General features: G+C 35.1%; 1 protein-coding gene across 6 annotated transcripts in view; it reads left to right on the forward strand.

Annotated features, from left to right (window-relative positions):
• Nucleotides 1-13,109, forward strand: part of WASHC3 (WASH complex subunit 3) — a 98,941-nt gene that overhangs the window by 9,810 nt on the left and 76,022 nt on the right. For 4 of the 6 annotated variants that reach the window (XR_002079171.2, XM_019446603.2, XM_019446600.2 and 1 more), the window contains exon 5: nt 3,476-3,586. The exons of 1 other annotated variant lie outside the window; for it this stretch is intronic. Coding sequence is in view for 4 of the 5 variants with exons in the window: in XM_019446603.2 (XP_019302148.1) it covers nt 3,476-3,586 (111 nt within the window). In the remaining variant the exon portion in view is untranslated. The remainder of the gene's footprint in view (nt 1-3,475; nt 3,587-13,109) is intronic. One more of the 6 variants, XM_019446601.2, reaches the window with a different exon arrangement.

Here is a 13,109-nt window from a genome sequence, read left to right on the forward strand (position 1 = left end):
AGATCATTGTGGACATTTTTCCTACATTATTATAATAATTGTACTTTTAAGATGTTTTATTATAAAACCTTTCAAACACACACAATAATACAATAGTACAGTGAATACTTAAATGTCCATTACCCACCCTGATTCTCCAGTAAAGATTTTGTTACATTTGCTTCATCTATCTTTTTTGTCACTTGCTAAAGTGAATCCTGGGCATCATACCATTTCACCACTGTGTAACTCCTTGAGCATCTCTGGAAAGTTCTGGCATTTTCTTGTATCACCACAATGTCTTTATCATACACAGTATAATTAACAGTAATTCCCAAGTACCATCTAACCCCTTGTTACTCCAGGTATGCTCCCGGCACCAGCAGCATGGGCATCACCTGGGGGACTTGTCAGCAACACGGACTCTCAGGCTGCATCCCAGACCCGTTGAATCAGAACCTGTAGCATAATAAGATCCCCAGAGGATTTGTAGTCGCTCTCAAAATTTGAGAGATACTGATCTATAGATACCACGTATCTAAAAAGTGTGGGTTTGGAGTTGATTTGTTCAAATCAGCATCCTAGTAAGGTCCACACTTTGCATTTGGTTCTTATGTCTTAATGTTCTTTTATGCTCTGTATACGTTTCAATTTTATATTACTTTTTATTTCAAGGAATAAAAATTCTCATTGCTGCAGAACAGACGATCTCTAGTGTATCTCAGTGGGGTATTAAAATTCAAAATAAAATAATCACTAAAATGGTGATCTGTCTAGTGATACTGAACAAATAGACTTCTTATCTATGTGGGATTCTGCATTTGTATGTGGAGATACTTTTCACAGGATATTTTTTAGGTTATGATTACTTTGGCTGTGATGATAATGACTAACACGTGGAGGGTACGTACTGTGTACCTACCAGGTGTGCTTCTGAGCGCTTTTCAGAAATTAACTCATTTAATTCTCACAATAGCCCTATGAAGTAAATAACTTCACTTTACACTTCTACTTTACAGATGAGTGAAATGAGGTACACAGAGGTTAAGTAACTTGCCAAGGGTCAGAAAATAAGTGTAAAAGCTGGAATTTCAGTGCGGGCAATCTGGTGCCAAGAGTCCTAGCTCTTATCTGCTAGACTACACTGTCTCCAGCACCTGTGTTGAATTCATTAAATATACTGAACACATATGGTATGAGGCTGTGGGAGAAGGCATAAATTTAGTTATAGCCCATATTTGGAGAATGAATTAGATGACCATTTACTTAACAATTAGATATTAGAAAATTTAACATCCATTTAGTTTATGTAGTAAATTTCACTATGATGACCATTGGAATATGTATAATATACAAGAAGGAATCCAGATATGTTAGAGGAGTTTAACTTTACAAGGCCCTTTCAATTAAATATGGACCATGCTTTTTCTAAAATAAGGCATGTATAAAAATTATTAAGAAAATGTTTTCACTTTACCTAGTAGTTATTCTTTGTTGGATACTAGCTGTCATATGTTTCTGTAAAATTTTTAAGTGGTATCTGTCTAATTTTGAATATTTTTCCAGGTGTTATGAATGCTATCTACAATATGTACTTTAAAACTTTTGCAGTTGTGTTGATCCTGCCTATTTAAGGTCTCAAAAAATTGATTACAAGTAATCACAGCTAAATTTTCTAAAATTCAGAATGATTTGATACATTTTGACAATTTTATTTAAAAACCATATATTAATTCATTTGGAGAATTTATGAAGTTCTTTGGGCTTTCTGAATTTTAAAAACTGTAGCAAAGTTGCATGTTGATTAGTTTAATAAAATACCTATTCAGCATGTTCATAATATTTAAATCAACTTCTTATTTCTTCATTGTTATTGCTATGTTTTATGTGAAATGTTTTGAAATGGACTTAAGTACTGCTTAACACAATTTCCACTGCCTTTACAGTCAATTTATCTGATAAAGGGTAACAATGCAATTTCTTAACCATTCATTCATTTCAGTCTCTAATCTATATGAGTCAAAGACCTAAGGTTTGCATACTGATTTTTCTGCAACTTTAATTTCATGGTTCAGATCTTATCATTACTCACAATAGAACATCCAATTGTGCAGATTGAGAATAAAATGAAGGGCAGTTGAGAGATATGATAGAGGATTTAATGGATATTTAAATAGTAAAGGTGTAAGAGCTGACATAATTAAACCTTGTTGAGATCTTGGTTATTACGCATAGTTAACAGCTGAGTTTTGAAATTCATTGGTCCCATGTGTAATTATCATTTGTTCCATTGTGCTGTTGTATGAGTTTATTGTCCATAATGTTTTTCAAAAACATACTTGGGTCATGTTTGAATTTTTTATTTAATTAAGGGTTTTGGACTTTTTGTATTTATGAATTTTAAAGATGAATAATACATATATCTACTCAGTGCCATATAACAGGAGAAACCTAAGGGATTTGGGATGTTTTTGTTTGCTTTAGAATTTGCAACAGGTTTAATTTATATTTGAATGATCTGAGGAAAACTTAATATATAATTCACATTCATATTCTAAAAACTATGAACATTTAAAGATATTTCTTGATTTATCTACATTTCAGCATAGATATGTAGGCATACGATTGATTTCATTCTGTTCAGGAACTACCTTGTAAAGCTAATATATAGATAATGAGTGAGAATTCACAAAAATAAACATAACAAATGTTCAAGTTGATAGAAAAATCTAGAACTGTGTACAGACAGACCTATCTTTGCACTTCAGTGAAGACAGGATTCTAAAATGGACAATTTTCACTTAACACAGTACCACGCAAAGTGAGAACTGCCTATATGATAAAAGCATTTTTATATAAAAAGACTGTTCCCCTATATTCTTTATTGTAAGTAGTATTAACATTAATAGTTCCATCAGTACCTGAAATATATAGAACTAGATAATTTTACCATAGAAATGGGCTACTCTTCCACAAATTCTCTAGGTATTGCTTTCTAAGATGTTAAAAGAATAGACTATATCCACTTATAATAAGATTACTGAATAAATGAGGAATTCAATTCTATAGATGGTGGATACCTACAAAATCAATTCACTGTCTGCTAGTGTTGAATAACTGGCAAATCAAATAGTTTTATTAGCTTTTTTAGAAGTTTCATTAAAATAATATGTCCATCTATAATTCATGTTCTATATCTATACTCTGGGGACAGCTAAAGCAGAATTCTAATATTTTTTAATGCTATGAATATATTTGCATTTTTTAAGGAACAATATAGTGTTGATATTAAGTGGAACTTCCTCTGAAATCATATTTAATTATTTGTAAATATTTGGAAACATATATCCCATAATTAAATTATTGGTATTTAAATTTAGAAATATGATTTTTTTATATTGATTGCTTTAGATTTATAAGAAACATCCCTTTTTAAGTAACATAATGGACCCCTTTTGTGAATTGTCTAAAGATTTACACGCAATACTCTCTACAGCAGAACAGTTTACAAGACTCTGGACCACAGGAAAGTGAAGTAACACCAGAAAATATCTTAACTGTAGCCAAGGACCCAAGATATGCCAGATATCTCAAAATGGTACAAGTGGTAAGCTAATTTGGTCTGTCTTCTCTGTCTAGCAGCCTCATTTGAAATTCTTAACCCTAGAGGTTTTGTTGTTACTTTTTCTGAGAAAACTGCTAAACCGAGTGACCAAGTTTTCTACTCTTCTTTCCTATGTCTAACTAATGCCCTGATAAAAGAGTAAACAGAGGTCAAATCTTTCTAGTTAAAATTGATCTCACACTTCAAATTAACGTAGTTGGATATAGATTTATGTAAATTGTTTTGCTTTACATAAAGTTATAGCAAATCTTGGATGTATCAAAGGAATGAAAGTGGACTCTTTTTTAAATCATATGGCTTTAGCTTGATTCCTGTATGCTAGTGCAGTTTATTTTTATTCTGAATTTCATTTGTCAATGGCTTGGTCATAGAAAAGAGCCTAAATCTCTTGGCCATTCACGGTAGAGCTTCTACTATCATATGACTTCAGAATTCATGTTTTTTTCTGAGAAATCATTACATGGTATGATACCAAAAAATATCTACAGTTGTCTGTACCAGCAGAAGTTGATTTCATTTTTGTGGAAAGTCCTATTGCAGTGGTTGAAGGAGCTAGCTCTTCATCATTTTTCTGTTAATTAAAAAAAATATCATATTTATAAAATTCTATCAAGCAAAAGAGGTCATAATATTAAAGACCAGTTTTGTTTTTGATATCCATGACATTATTTATTACCAAAATAATTTGAAAACAAATACTGTCTGACATCAGAAAGAGTAGATTGTTCATTTAGAAGTAACAGAAGTGACACTGGGGAGAAGAAAGTATATTCGCTTTTCCTGGCTGTCAGAAGAAGTGGATTTATCACATTCAAAATTCTTCATTGGCAGCCAAAAACCCTGGTCTAGACTTTAGAAAAAAATAAACCAGACTTTGAGATGCAAATATATAAAGTTCTTTAATCAGAATAAAGTAGGGCTAGTTTTGAGTGTGAATTATGATAAATAATTTAAAAAAAATTTTTTTAACATTTATTTTTGAGAGAGACACACATAGTGTGAGCAGGGGAGCAGTAATGAACTAGCAAAGAGAAGGAGGCAAAGAATCCCAAGCAGGCCCCAGGTTCCAAGCTGTCAGGACAGAGCCCTACACGGCTTGAACCCACAAAACGTGAAATCATGACTTGAGCCGAAGTCAGACGCTTAACTGACTGAGCCACCCAGGCGCCCCTGATAAATATATTTATAAAGCTAGAACCCAGTAAAGCTCTGCTAAGCTTAAAGTATGGACTGTGAAAAACTGTGTTTTACTCTTTCAAACAGAAGAGGAAAACTTTCAAGATGACTCTGGAAGGCTTTTTATTTAGCCTCTTTTCTTACCTAACACATATAAACTATGAAATAGGAACAACCATTTGATGATACCTATAAGAATGCCTTGAAATCTTTGATAAAAAACTACATGTTAGGATAATTTTTATATTGTTGATACATTGCTTCTGATTTTATAAGAAGTTCAAAAACTCATATTTTCCTTTTCAATATAAATTCACTGTCCATTTATTCCACAATTATTTATTAAATACTCACTTTAAGGTACTATTATTAGGAATTGTCTACAGTTAGCCAGCTAAGGTTCTCAGAAATCCCTTGACATTTTTATTTTTGTTATTAATTACTTCGACAAATTTCATTGCTTTTCAGAAGCATATATATCACATGTGTGTGTAAATGACTTTTTTTTAACGTTTATTTATTTTGAGAGAGAGAGATCGCGTGTGTGTGCGTGCGCATGCGTGTGCGCACGCGCGCGCGCGCACACACACACACACACACACGCACACACGTGTGCATGTGGGGGAGGGACAGAGAGAGAGGAAGAGAGAGAATTCCCAGGCAGGCTCTCCAGTGAAGAGCCCGACACGAGGCTCAAACTCACAAACCATGATCATGACCTGAGCCAAAACCAAGAGTCAGACACTTAACCACTTAAACAACTGAGCCACCCAGGCACCCCTGTAAGTGAGTCTTTAAATATTCATTTATCTAATCTTATGGCTTACCATCTCTCTAGGAATAAAAGGCCAAAGTCCTTCACAAACCTATGAGATCCTATACAATTTAGCTCCCCTATTACTCTTTTGATCTCATATCTCCACTTACTCTGCTCCAGCCAGATGTTCCTTAAATAAATATACAGTCTCCTGTCTTAGGCCTTTTACATCAGCTATTCTGCTGGAAACACTTTTCCGCAGGTTTCTTGATAGTTTCACTACTCCACTTTTTTCAGATTTTTACTCAAGTATTACCTTCTCTCTGGCCCCATTCCTTTTACCCTTCCCTGCTGTTTTTTCTTTTCTTTTTTCTTCATATAACTGGCCAGTATTTTACATACTTTGTGTCTCTTCTGTCACTAAAATATAAACTCCATGAGGGTAGAGAATGTTTTGCGTATTGCACTACTCTCAGTTCCTAGAATGATACCTGGCATATAGTGTTTACATATGAATGAAAATGCCTACATTTTCCTCTATGTCATTTTACCTTTTGACAGGTTTGGTGCTAGATTTCTTTTTTACCCCAGCTCAGTGGTTTTCAGACATGAAACATTGTCAAAACATGTTACTGATTCCCATCATATAAAAAATAATCTCTAAACTTGGGACTTGGAGCTAGAGCATATATGTATTTTGAAAATAGCTCCTCTGATTAAGAGCTATTTAAAAAATATTTTACACTATGTACAACATCAATTAAAATATTTTGAGAGACAAAATAAATTTAAATAAATAAATTTAAAATTTATTTGAAAACATTTAAGAAATAATATATTGTGAGTTTTTGTTTTTGTTCTTAACTAATTCTGTAGCATTGCTTGGCACTTAGCCTCAGCCTTTTACTTGGCGTCACTGAGTATGAGTAGGGGCTCAATTTCTTCTGCTTCAGACTTATCCTGTTTTTGCCCCAATTTTCCTGATTTCAGTCCTTCGCCTCTCTTTTGCTTTGGTACGGGTGCTTCTAATTCCTAAACATTTCCAAAGTTCTGGAAGTGCTACTTTGTGGTATCCCCTCTTCAGGCACATAGACTTGGCCTTCCTTTGATATGCTAAGTCATCAATCACTCTTTTATCTGCTTTTAATTTTCATGCATTATGGTTCATATATGCCTCTTAGCCATTAAAATTAGTATTTGTGTTTTATTTCTTTTTGCCTAATTATTTGGGGGTAATTCTCAAGAAGAGGGGAGCAACATCTTTACACTGCCTTCCTAAAACTGCAAGTTCATCCAAGTTAAATTTAATTTTATTGTTTTCAGTTTATTGTGCCAACCTGAATCCCAGAATCTTATTACCCAACTTTTGTTTCCTTCTCCCTATCCTGCATTTCATTCTGCAGACAAAACCACAAACCCTTCTCAAGATTAGCTCCATGCTTTTCCACCTCTGATTCTAGATTCCCCTTCTCTTGATTACTACATGTCCTAATTCTAGTAATCTGACATGTTCCTTCTGAACCCACCAACACATAAAGCTAGAGGTAATATCTCCCTTCAGTGATCTGTCCAACCACTTAATTTTTTTATGGGATTTATCACTCCATATCTTGTTGTTTTTATACATATTTTTATTGCCCCTGTTGAAAAGGAACCATGAGAGGAACTACTGTATCTTGACTCATCTTTCTATTCACTTTAACACTTTATCCAGGAAGGCACTCAATATTCATTGTATGTACTATTTTATCCTGCATATTAACTCTCTGAGGAACTACTGTATCTTGACTCATCTTTCTATTCACTTTAACACTTTATCCAGGAAGGCACTCAATATTCATTGTATGTACTATTTTATCCTGCATATTAACTCTCTGAGGAACTACTGTATCTTGACTCATCTTTCTATTCACTTTAACACTTTATCCAGGAAGGCACTCAATATTCATTGTATGTACTATTTTATCCTGCATATTAACTCTCCTTTCCAGCTTTGTGTCATCTGGACACATATGGATGCATTCCCATTTCTGCAAGTTACTGATTTTAAACGTTTTATAGGACCAGATCAAGAATACAGCAACTAGAGGTTTCCCTCAAGGTTGCATGAATCTACAAATCATTCTTTGGATTATTCTCATTAAGCCATACATAAATCTACCATTTTTCCTGTTTCCTAAGAATGTCATGAGTGACTGTCAAAATATCCAACCACAAATGTAGTTACATGTTTGATAGTGCCCTGGATTGTCTTTCCTTGGCACAGTCACTATCAGAGTTCCTGTCACTTCTGCATCATAATTCAGTTCTGGCTTTTTGTTTAAATTCATGTATGAAATAGCTAAATCACTTCCTTTCATTATATCCTTTATCTGTTGGAGGATGAAGTTTTCAGCAAGGTGATAGGAGCTTATCAGATACTCTGATTTGAGGAAGATTAAGCTGCCGGTACATTTGGATAGCTAATGTCCCCCGTGAAGCCTGTATCTTATTTTTTTTAAATTTTTTTGTTTTAATTTTAATGTTTTATTTATTTGAGAGAGAGAGAGGGGGAGAGAGAATGAATGAGCGGGGAAGGGGCAGAGAGAGAGGGAGACACAGACTCTGAAGCAGGCTCCAGGCTCTGAGCTGTCAGCACAGAGCCTGATGCAGGGCTCAAACTCACAAACCATGAGATCATGACGTGAGCTGAAGTCGGATGCTTGACCGACTGAGCCACCCAGGCGCCCCAAGGCTGTATCTTATGCTTGTACTTGTTCGCAACATATTTTATGAAAGCCTGATCTAAATCCTCCATCAGGTCAGGTGATCAAACTCCTTTTTATAATACAACTATTGCCTTCTTTTAGCCTCACTTGGCTGCTGGGGGTGGGGGGATCCTTTATCCCACGTTTAAGAATCTCCATATATGTGTATATATATTGATTTATAGGTATCTTCCACGTCTGTTGTAAAACATTCTAATATATTCCTTTCAAATGCCAGCTCCCATTCATGAATTCCTTTCTATTAAGTGTTAACAATCCCTGAGATTTACTTATTTTGATTTGCAGGTTTGCTGTCTGTAAACACACACTTTTTGAGAGGAAGGGTGCTATTGGATTTGTTTTCTCTTTGTTTATATTTCTCCTCTTTAATAATTACCTGCTAGTTCTTCCACTCTATTTTTTCTGCTGTCATATTATTGTTACCCATAGTCTTTCAGTTTTAAGTGAAGATTATTTTTATACTTTGATTTCAGTTTAAAGCCCCTTGATCATACCTATGTGGGTCTTGTTAAGCATAATCTTTTGGTTCTTCTGAATGCTTATACTTTCCCAGGAGTATAATCATCTTAATGCCATAATTCATTACCTAAAATATGGTTCTTCAACAGCATCTGCATACCTAGTTGTGCTTCCTATATCCATATTCTTACAAAACTGTAACTTTAACTGAAAGAACAGATGACAATACCACCTTGCTTTAGAAAAAAATGCCTCACAGCAGTGGAAAAGAATCATTGGAGGCCCATTATAATCTGTACCATTGAATCCTTCAGTTTTTGTCATTGATGTGGGAAGAATCTACATAGCTTTGTATCTCTATACTTCCGGACAGTAAATTGCCTTCCTGCTTTCTGTTTAGTCTTCTAATCAATTATTTTGCTTTGGTGGTTTAGTTCCTTGACTGTGATTGAGAACAAACAGGATTCAGAGAGACTAGATAGAAAGAAAACTGAATCTGACCACTTCCTACAAGGAGGAGCCTAATCCCAGCTAATTTGAGAGGGTAGCTTCATTAGAAATTGCCTTTCACTTTTCTACCAAAATTGTAGATTTTTATTAAAATGCCCAATTTTCCTCAACCTCAGAGGGTGACTAAGGTTTCTCTTGTTTGCCCACTACTAAAAATTTAGTTTTAGTTATTAATGTCGAGAAAGACCAATATCCACGTAATCCATCAAATGAATTGTACTTCGGCTACTTGTATTATCCTGAGTAGTTTGTCATCCGTCATGCATATCGCTACATGTTGTCAAGGCTGAATTTTAGAAGCCTGCCATCCGAAATGTAGGGAATTGTTTGTATTAACAAAAGGGAAGGTAACATGGTCTCAAAAATACCTGTCTTTCTGAAAAAAAAATCATTATATACCAGCAGTATAAAAATCTACTCCTAAAATCCTTCAATAATCATTTCTGCATCCTCAAAAGGGAATTAACAATGCCATAAACTCTCTAACCTCTTACGGACAATAATAGGATTTCTTTCATTTTTAATTGCCTTGATATTTTTGTCATTTAAAAATATGAGTTGCAGGGCACCTCGGTGGCTCAGTCAGTTAAGCATCTGACTTTGGCTCAGGTCATGATCTCGCGGTTCATGAGTTTGAGCCCCGCATCAGGCTCTGCACTGACAGCTCAGAGCCTGGAACCTGCTTCAGATTCTGTATCTCCCTCTGTCCTCTCTCTGCCCCTCCCCTCCCCTCTTTCCCTCTCTCAAAAATAAACATTATATATATATATGAGTTGCTGCTCCATAAGCAGAGTCTTGTACCTGTAATTCCATTTAGGTTGTTTCTTATCTTTTCCAAAGTGTAACATTCTTCCACTCAGTGTCTTAACACTTACTAGGCCCTCAACCCTCTTATAATCTGTACTCTTGCTTCCTTCCTGAATTATTGTCTAGAACCATTTCATTCTCTCTAAGACAGGGAGGAGACAAGTATTTCTGAAATCCTTTAAGCCTCTTCACTAGTATAAAAGCTTGAATTTTCTGACTATCCAGGTAGTGATCACTCACTTCAGATAGAAGACATAGAAATCCTACAAGTCACAAATAAAGATTTCTTTTTTTTTAATTTTCAAGCTTCTTGGGTATCAGGATGAACTACAGAGTTTTTGGCTTTCTTTCTAAGCTGCCATGCAAACTTCCTCTTCCTGGGTCCTAGCAGTCTCCTGGAATATACTTCTTTTAAATTTGCCTTGCCTCACTTGCCATATACCTGCAAATCTGTTTAAGAAACTAGACAACTAAAACTGCTTAATAATTATAAACTTCTTTGAACAGAAGCCAACAGAATCTTTCAAGTGTCACAAGTACCAGTTCAACAGAGAAATAAACAGCACCTTGCTTTTTGGTCTCTATACCTTTTTCTGTCACTCCCATATTATTACCCTCTGTGAGATATAATAATGGTTACATTTCCAGAAAGTATTTCTTTTTCTGTGACACAATTTGAATTACTAGGAGTACACCTAGATCTTTACTTCTGGGATGCAACATGGTATAGTTTCTTAGCTTTGTCATGCAGTCCTGAGTGACCTTGTCCAGGTCATATCACCTCTCAAGGCTTCAGTTCCCTCGTACATAAAATGAGATCTGAAGTTCTCTCTATGTTTATGATCTATTAATTGATCTCCAAATTTGAATCTCATTATTAATGAATGTTCCTGGAACACCTGCTGGCATTTTTTTGCATTTTCTGATTTTTTTTTTCCTTTTTCAGCAAATTTTACACAAGATTTTTCAGTGAGTAATACTGTTGTGTTCCAAATGTGGCAGATAATTGATTCTGATTTAATGTTTGTTGTCATAATAGTGCAGCACAAGCCTTTACTAAATTACATATTGCTTTTATAACTTAACTGGAATTGTGTACATAGATCACTTTTCCAACGGTTCTCCCCTTTCTACTGGCAGAGCTTGGTGAATCCTTTGCCAGTAATAAATTGTGCATTGGGAAAGTCCGACTTCCACATTAAGCTAATGACTTGTATTTTTTCAAACCATATTTGCCAAAACAGTCTCTTCGGACACTTGGACTTTTTTAAAGTTCTATTTTCTTTGGCTGGCTTAAAATGTGAATTGAATAATCTCCTTGGTTTGGGTGGTTCTGATGCATCTGTTGCCAGCAGTGGATGTTGGCTTGGGGAAATGTGACTTCCATTAACTAAGGATGAAGAATCTCCCACTGATTGTTAAAGATGTTCATCAGGAAGTTATGCACCTTATACACAGGAAAATAATAAAGTATGGATTAGAGTGCTCTTTAGATTAGGCCTAGTCTTTGTGAGAGTAGTTAAAGGCTTTCAAACCTTGTTTGGGATATGACCTCAGTATAACTTCTCATGGTCTAGAGAATTCCAGGGTAGATTCCTCAGCACTGATCAACAGTGTAGTCAGAAGAAGGAGCTGCTGGGGCCCCTGGGTGGCTCAGTTGGTTGAGCATCCAACTTTGGCTCGGATCATGATCTTGCAGTTTAGGGGTTTGAGCCCTACATCAGGCTTTACTCTGGCAGCGTGGAGCCTCCTTCGGATTCTCTCTCTCTGCCCCTCCCCACTCACATTCTCTCTCTCTCAAAAATAAATACACGTAAAAATTTTTTTAAAAAGGAGGAGCTTCTGGTTCATATATAGTCAGAGTTGTGGAAAGCACTGGTACAGATTTACTTTAACTATATGATATTTGTATTTTCATTGTTTTCTGACTCTGTATTATATTAACATGTGTTTTGTTCCCTAAAGTTGACTAATCAGTATCAAGGTCAGTACTTTTTGAATACATAAAGGTTGGGGTGCCGGGGGCAACTTTCTGTGGTGTTTTAGCATCACACTATTCATTGAAGATAAAAGCTGCATGTGCAATAATTGATTTCCTACACATATAAATGTGGATAAAGAAAAGATACAAGTAAACATTTGCCCATTTAATTAATTACATGATTTAACCAACTTTGCAAATTGAAAAGGGAAAATATTCTATCTTTCCCATCAACTAAATGGTCGGCCAGGTACATTGGACTACAACTAAAAGAAAAAAGCAAAGCTTAGCAGAATGGTAACTTTGAATTGGGGTCAGTGGAACTCAAGAAACCACAGTTACCCTCCTTCCTCTCCATCCTATCTTATATCAGATGGAAAAAGTGTTGGATAAAGATTTCCCCAAAGGCCAAAAACCATGACGGTTAGCCACCAATTGAGAGCCCTTGAGGTGTTATCTATGCTTTCCCATACCCTGAGTATCTGGAAGGCCTAGAAACAGGTAACTTTTTGTTATATTTTTGGCCCAAGAAAAAAAATTACTTATTCTCTGCTAAAGTCAATGAACTAGCCTCTAAGGAAACCATGTGTGAAGAATTATCATGCCTATTTTACTGGAAAGTGTTTCACTTTCCCAATAAGATTGTAGATTTTCATTAAAATACCCAATTTTTCAATAATTTCCAAATGAATTGATTTCAGAATCAATTATGATTTTTCAATGTTTGGCTGCCTTTTGAACTTCCCCAGGTTGCCTTGAGTTTGGAGCCAGTCGTATTGTGTACACATTTAATGTTGAGAAGTATTGCTCTTAAATGATGTACCTGCCCTTTTGTTTGTGCTTTGCTATTTTACTTTTCTTGTATGTGTTTGTTAGAGAGTGGTAAATAATAATATTGCTAAGTTCAGGTTTTAAATTTGCTTTTCCTGATATATTTGTTTTCCTGATTTCTCATCTTCCTTAGAACACCGGAGGAAAAACATGTAGTGGGTCGGTACTAAGTAAGATGGTTGTCAATATCCATTTGGTAATACTATATGCACGTAC

The sequence above is a fragment of the Panthera pardus genome, unplaced genomic scaffold (genome assembly GCF_024362965.1).
Source record: "Panthera pardus isolate Hobbes unplaced genomic scaffold, ASM2436296v1 HiC_scaffold_6, whole genome shotgun sequence".
NCBI classification, from domain to species: Eukaryota; Metazoa; Chordata; class Mammalia; order Carnivora; family Felidae; genus Panthera; species Panthera pardus.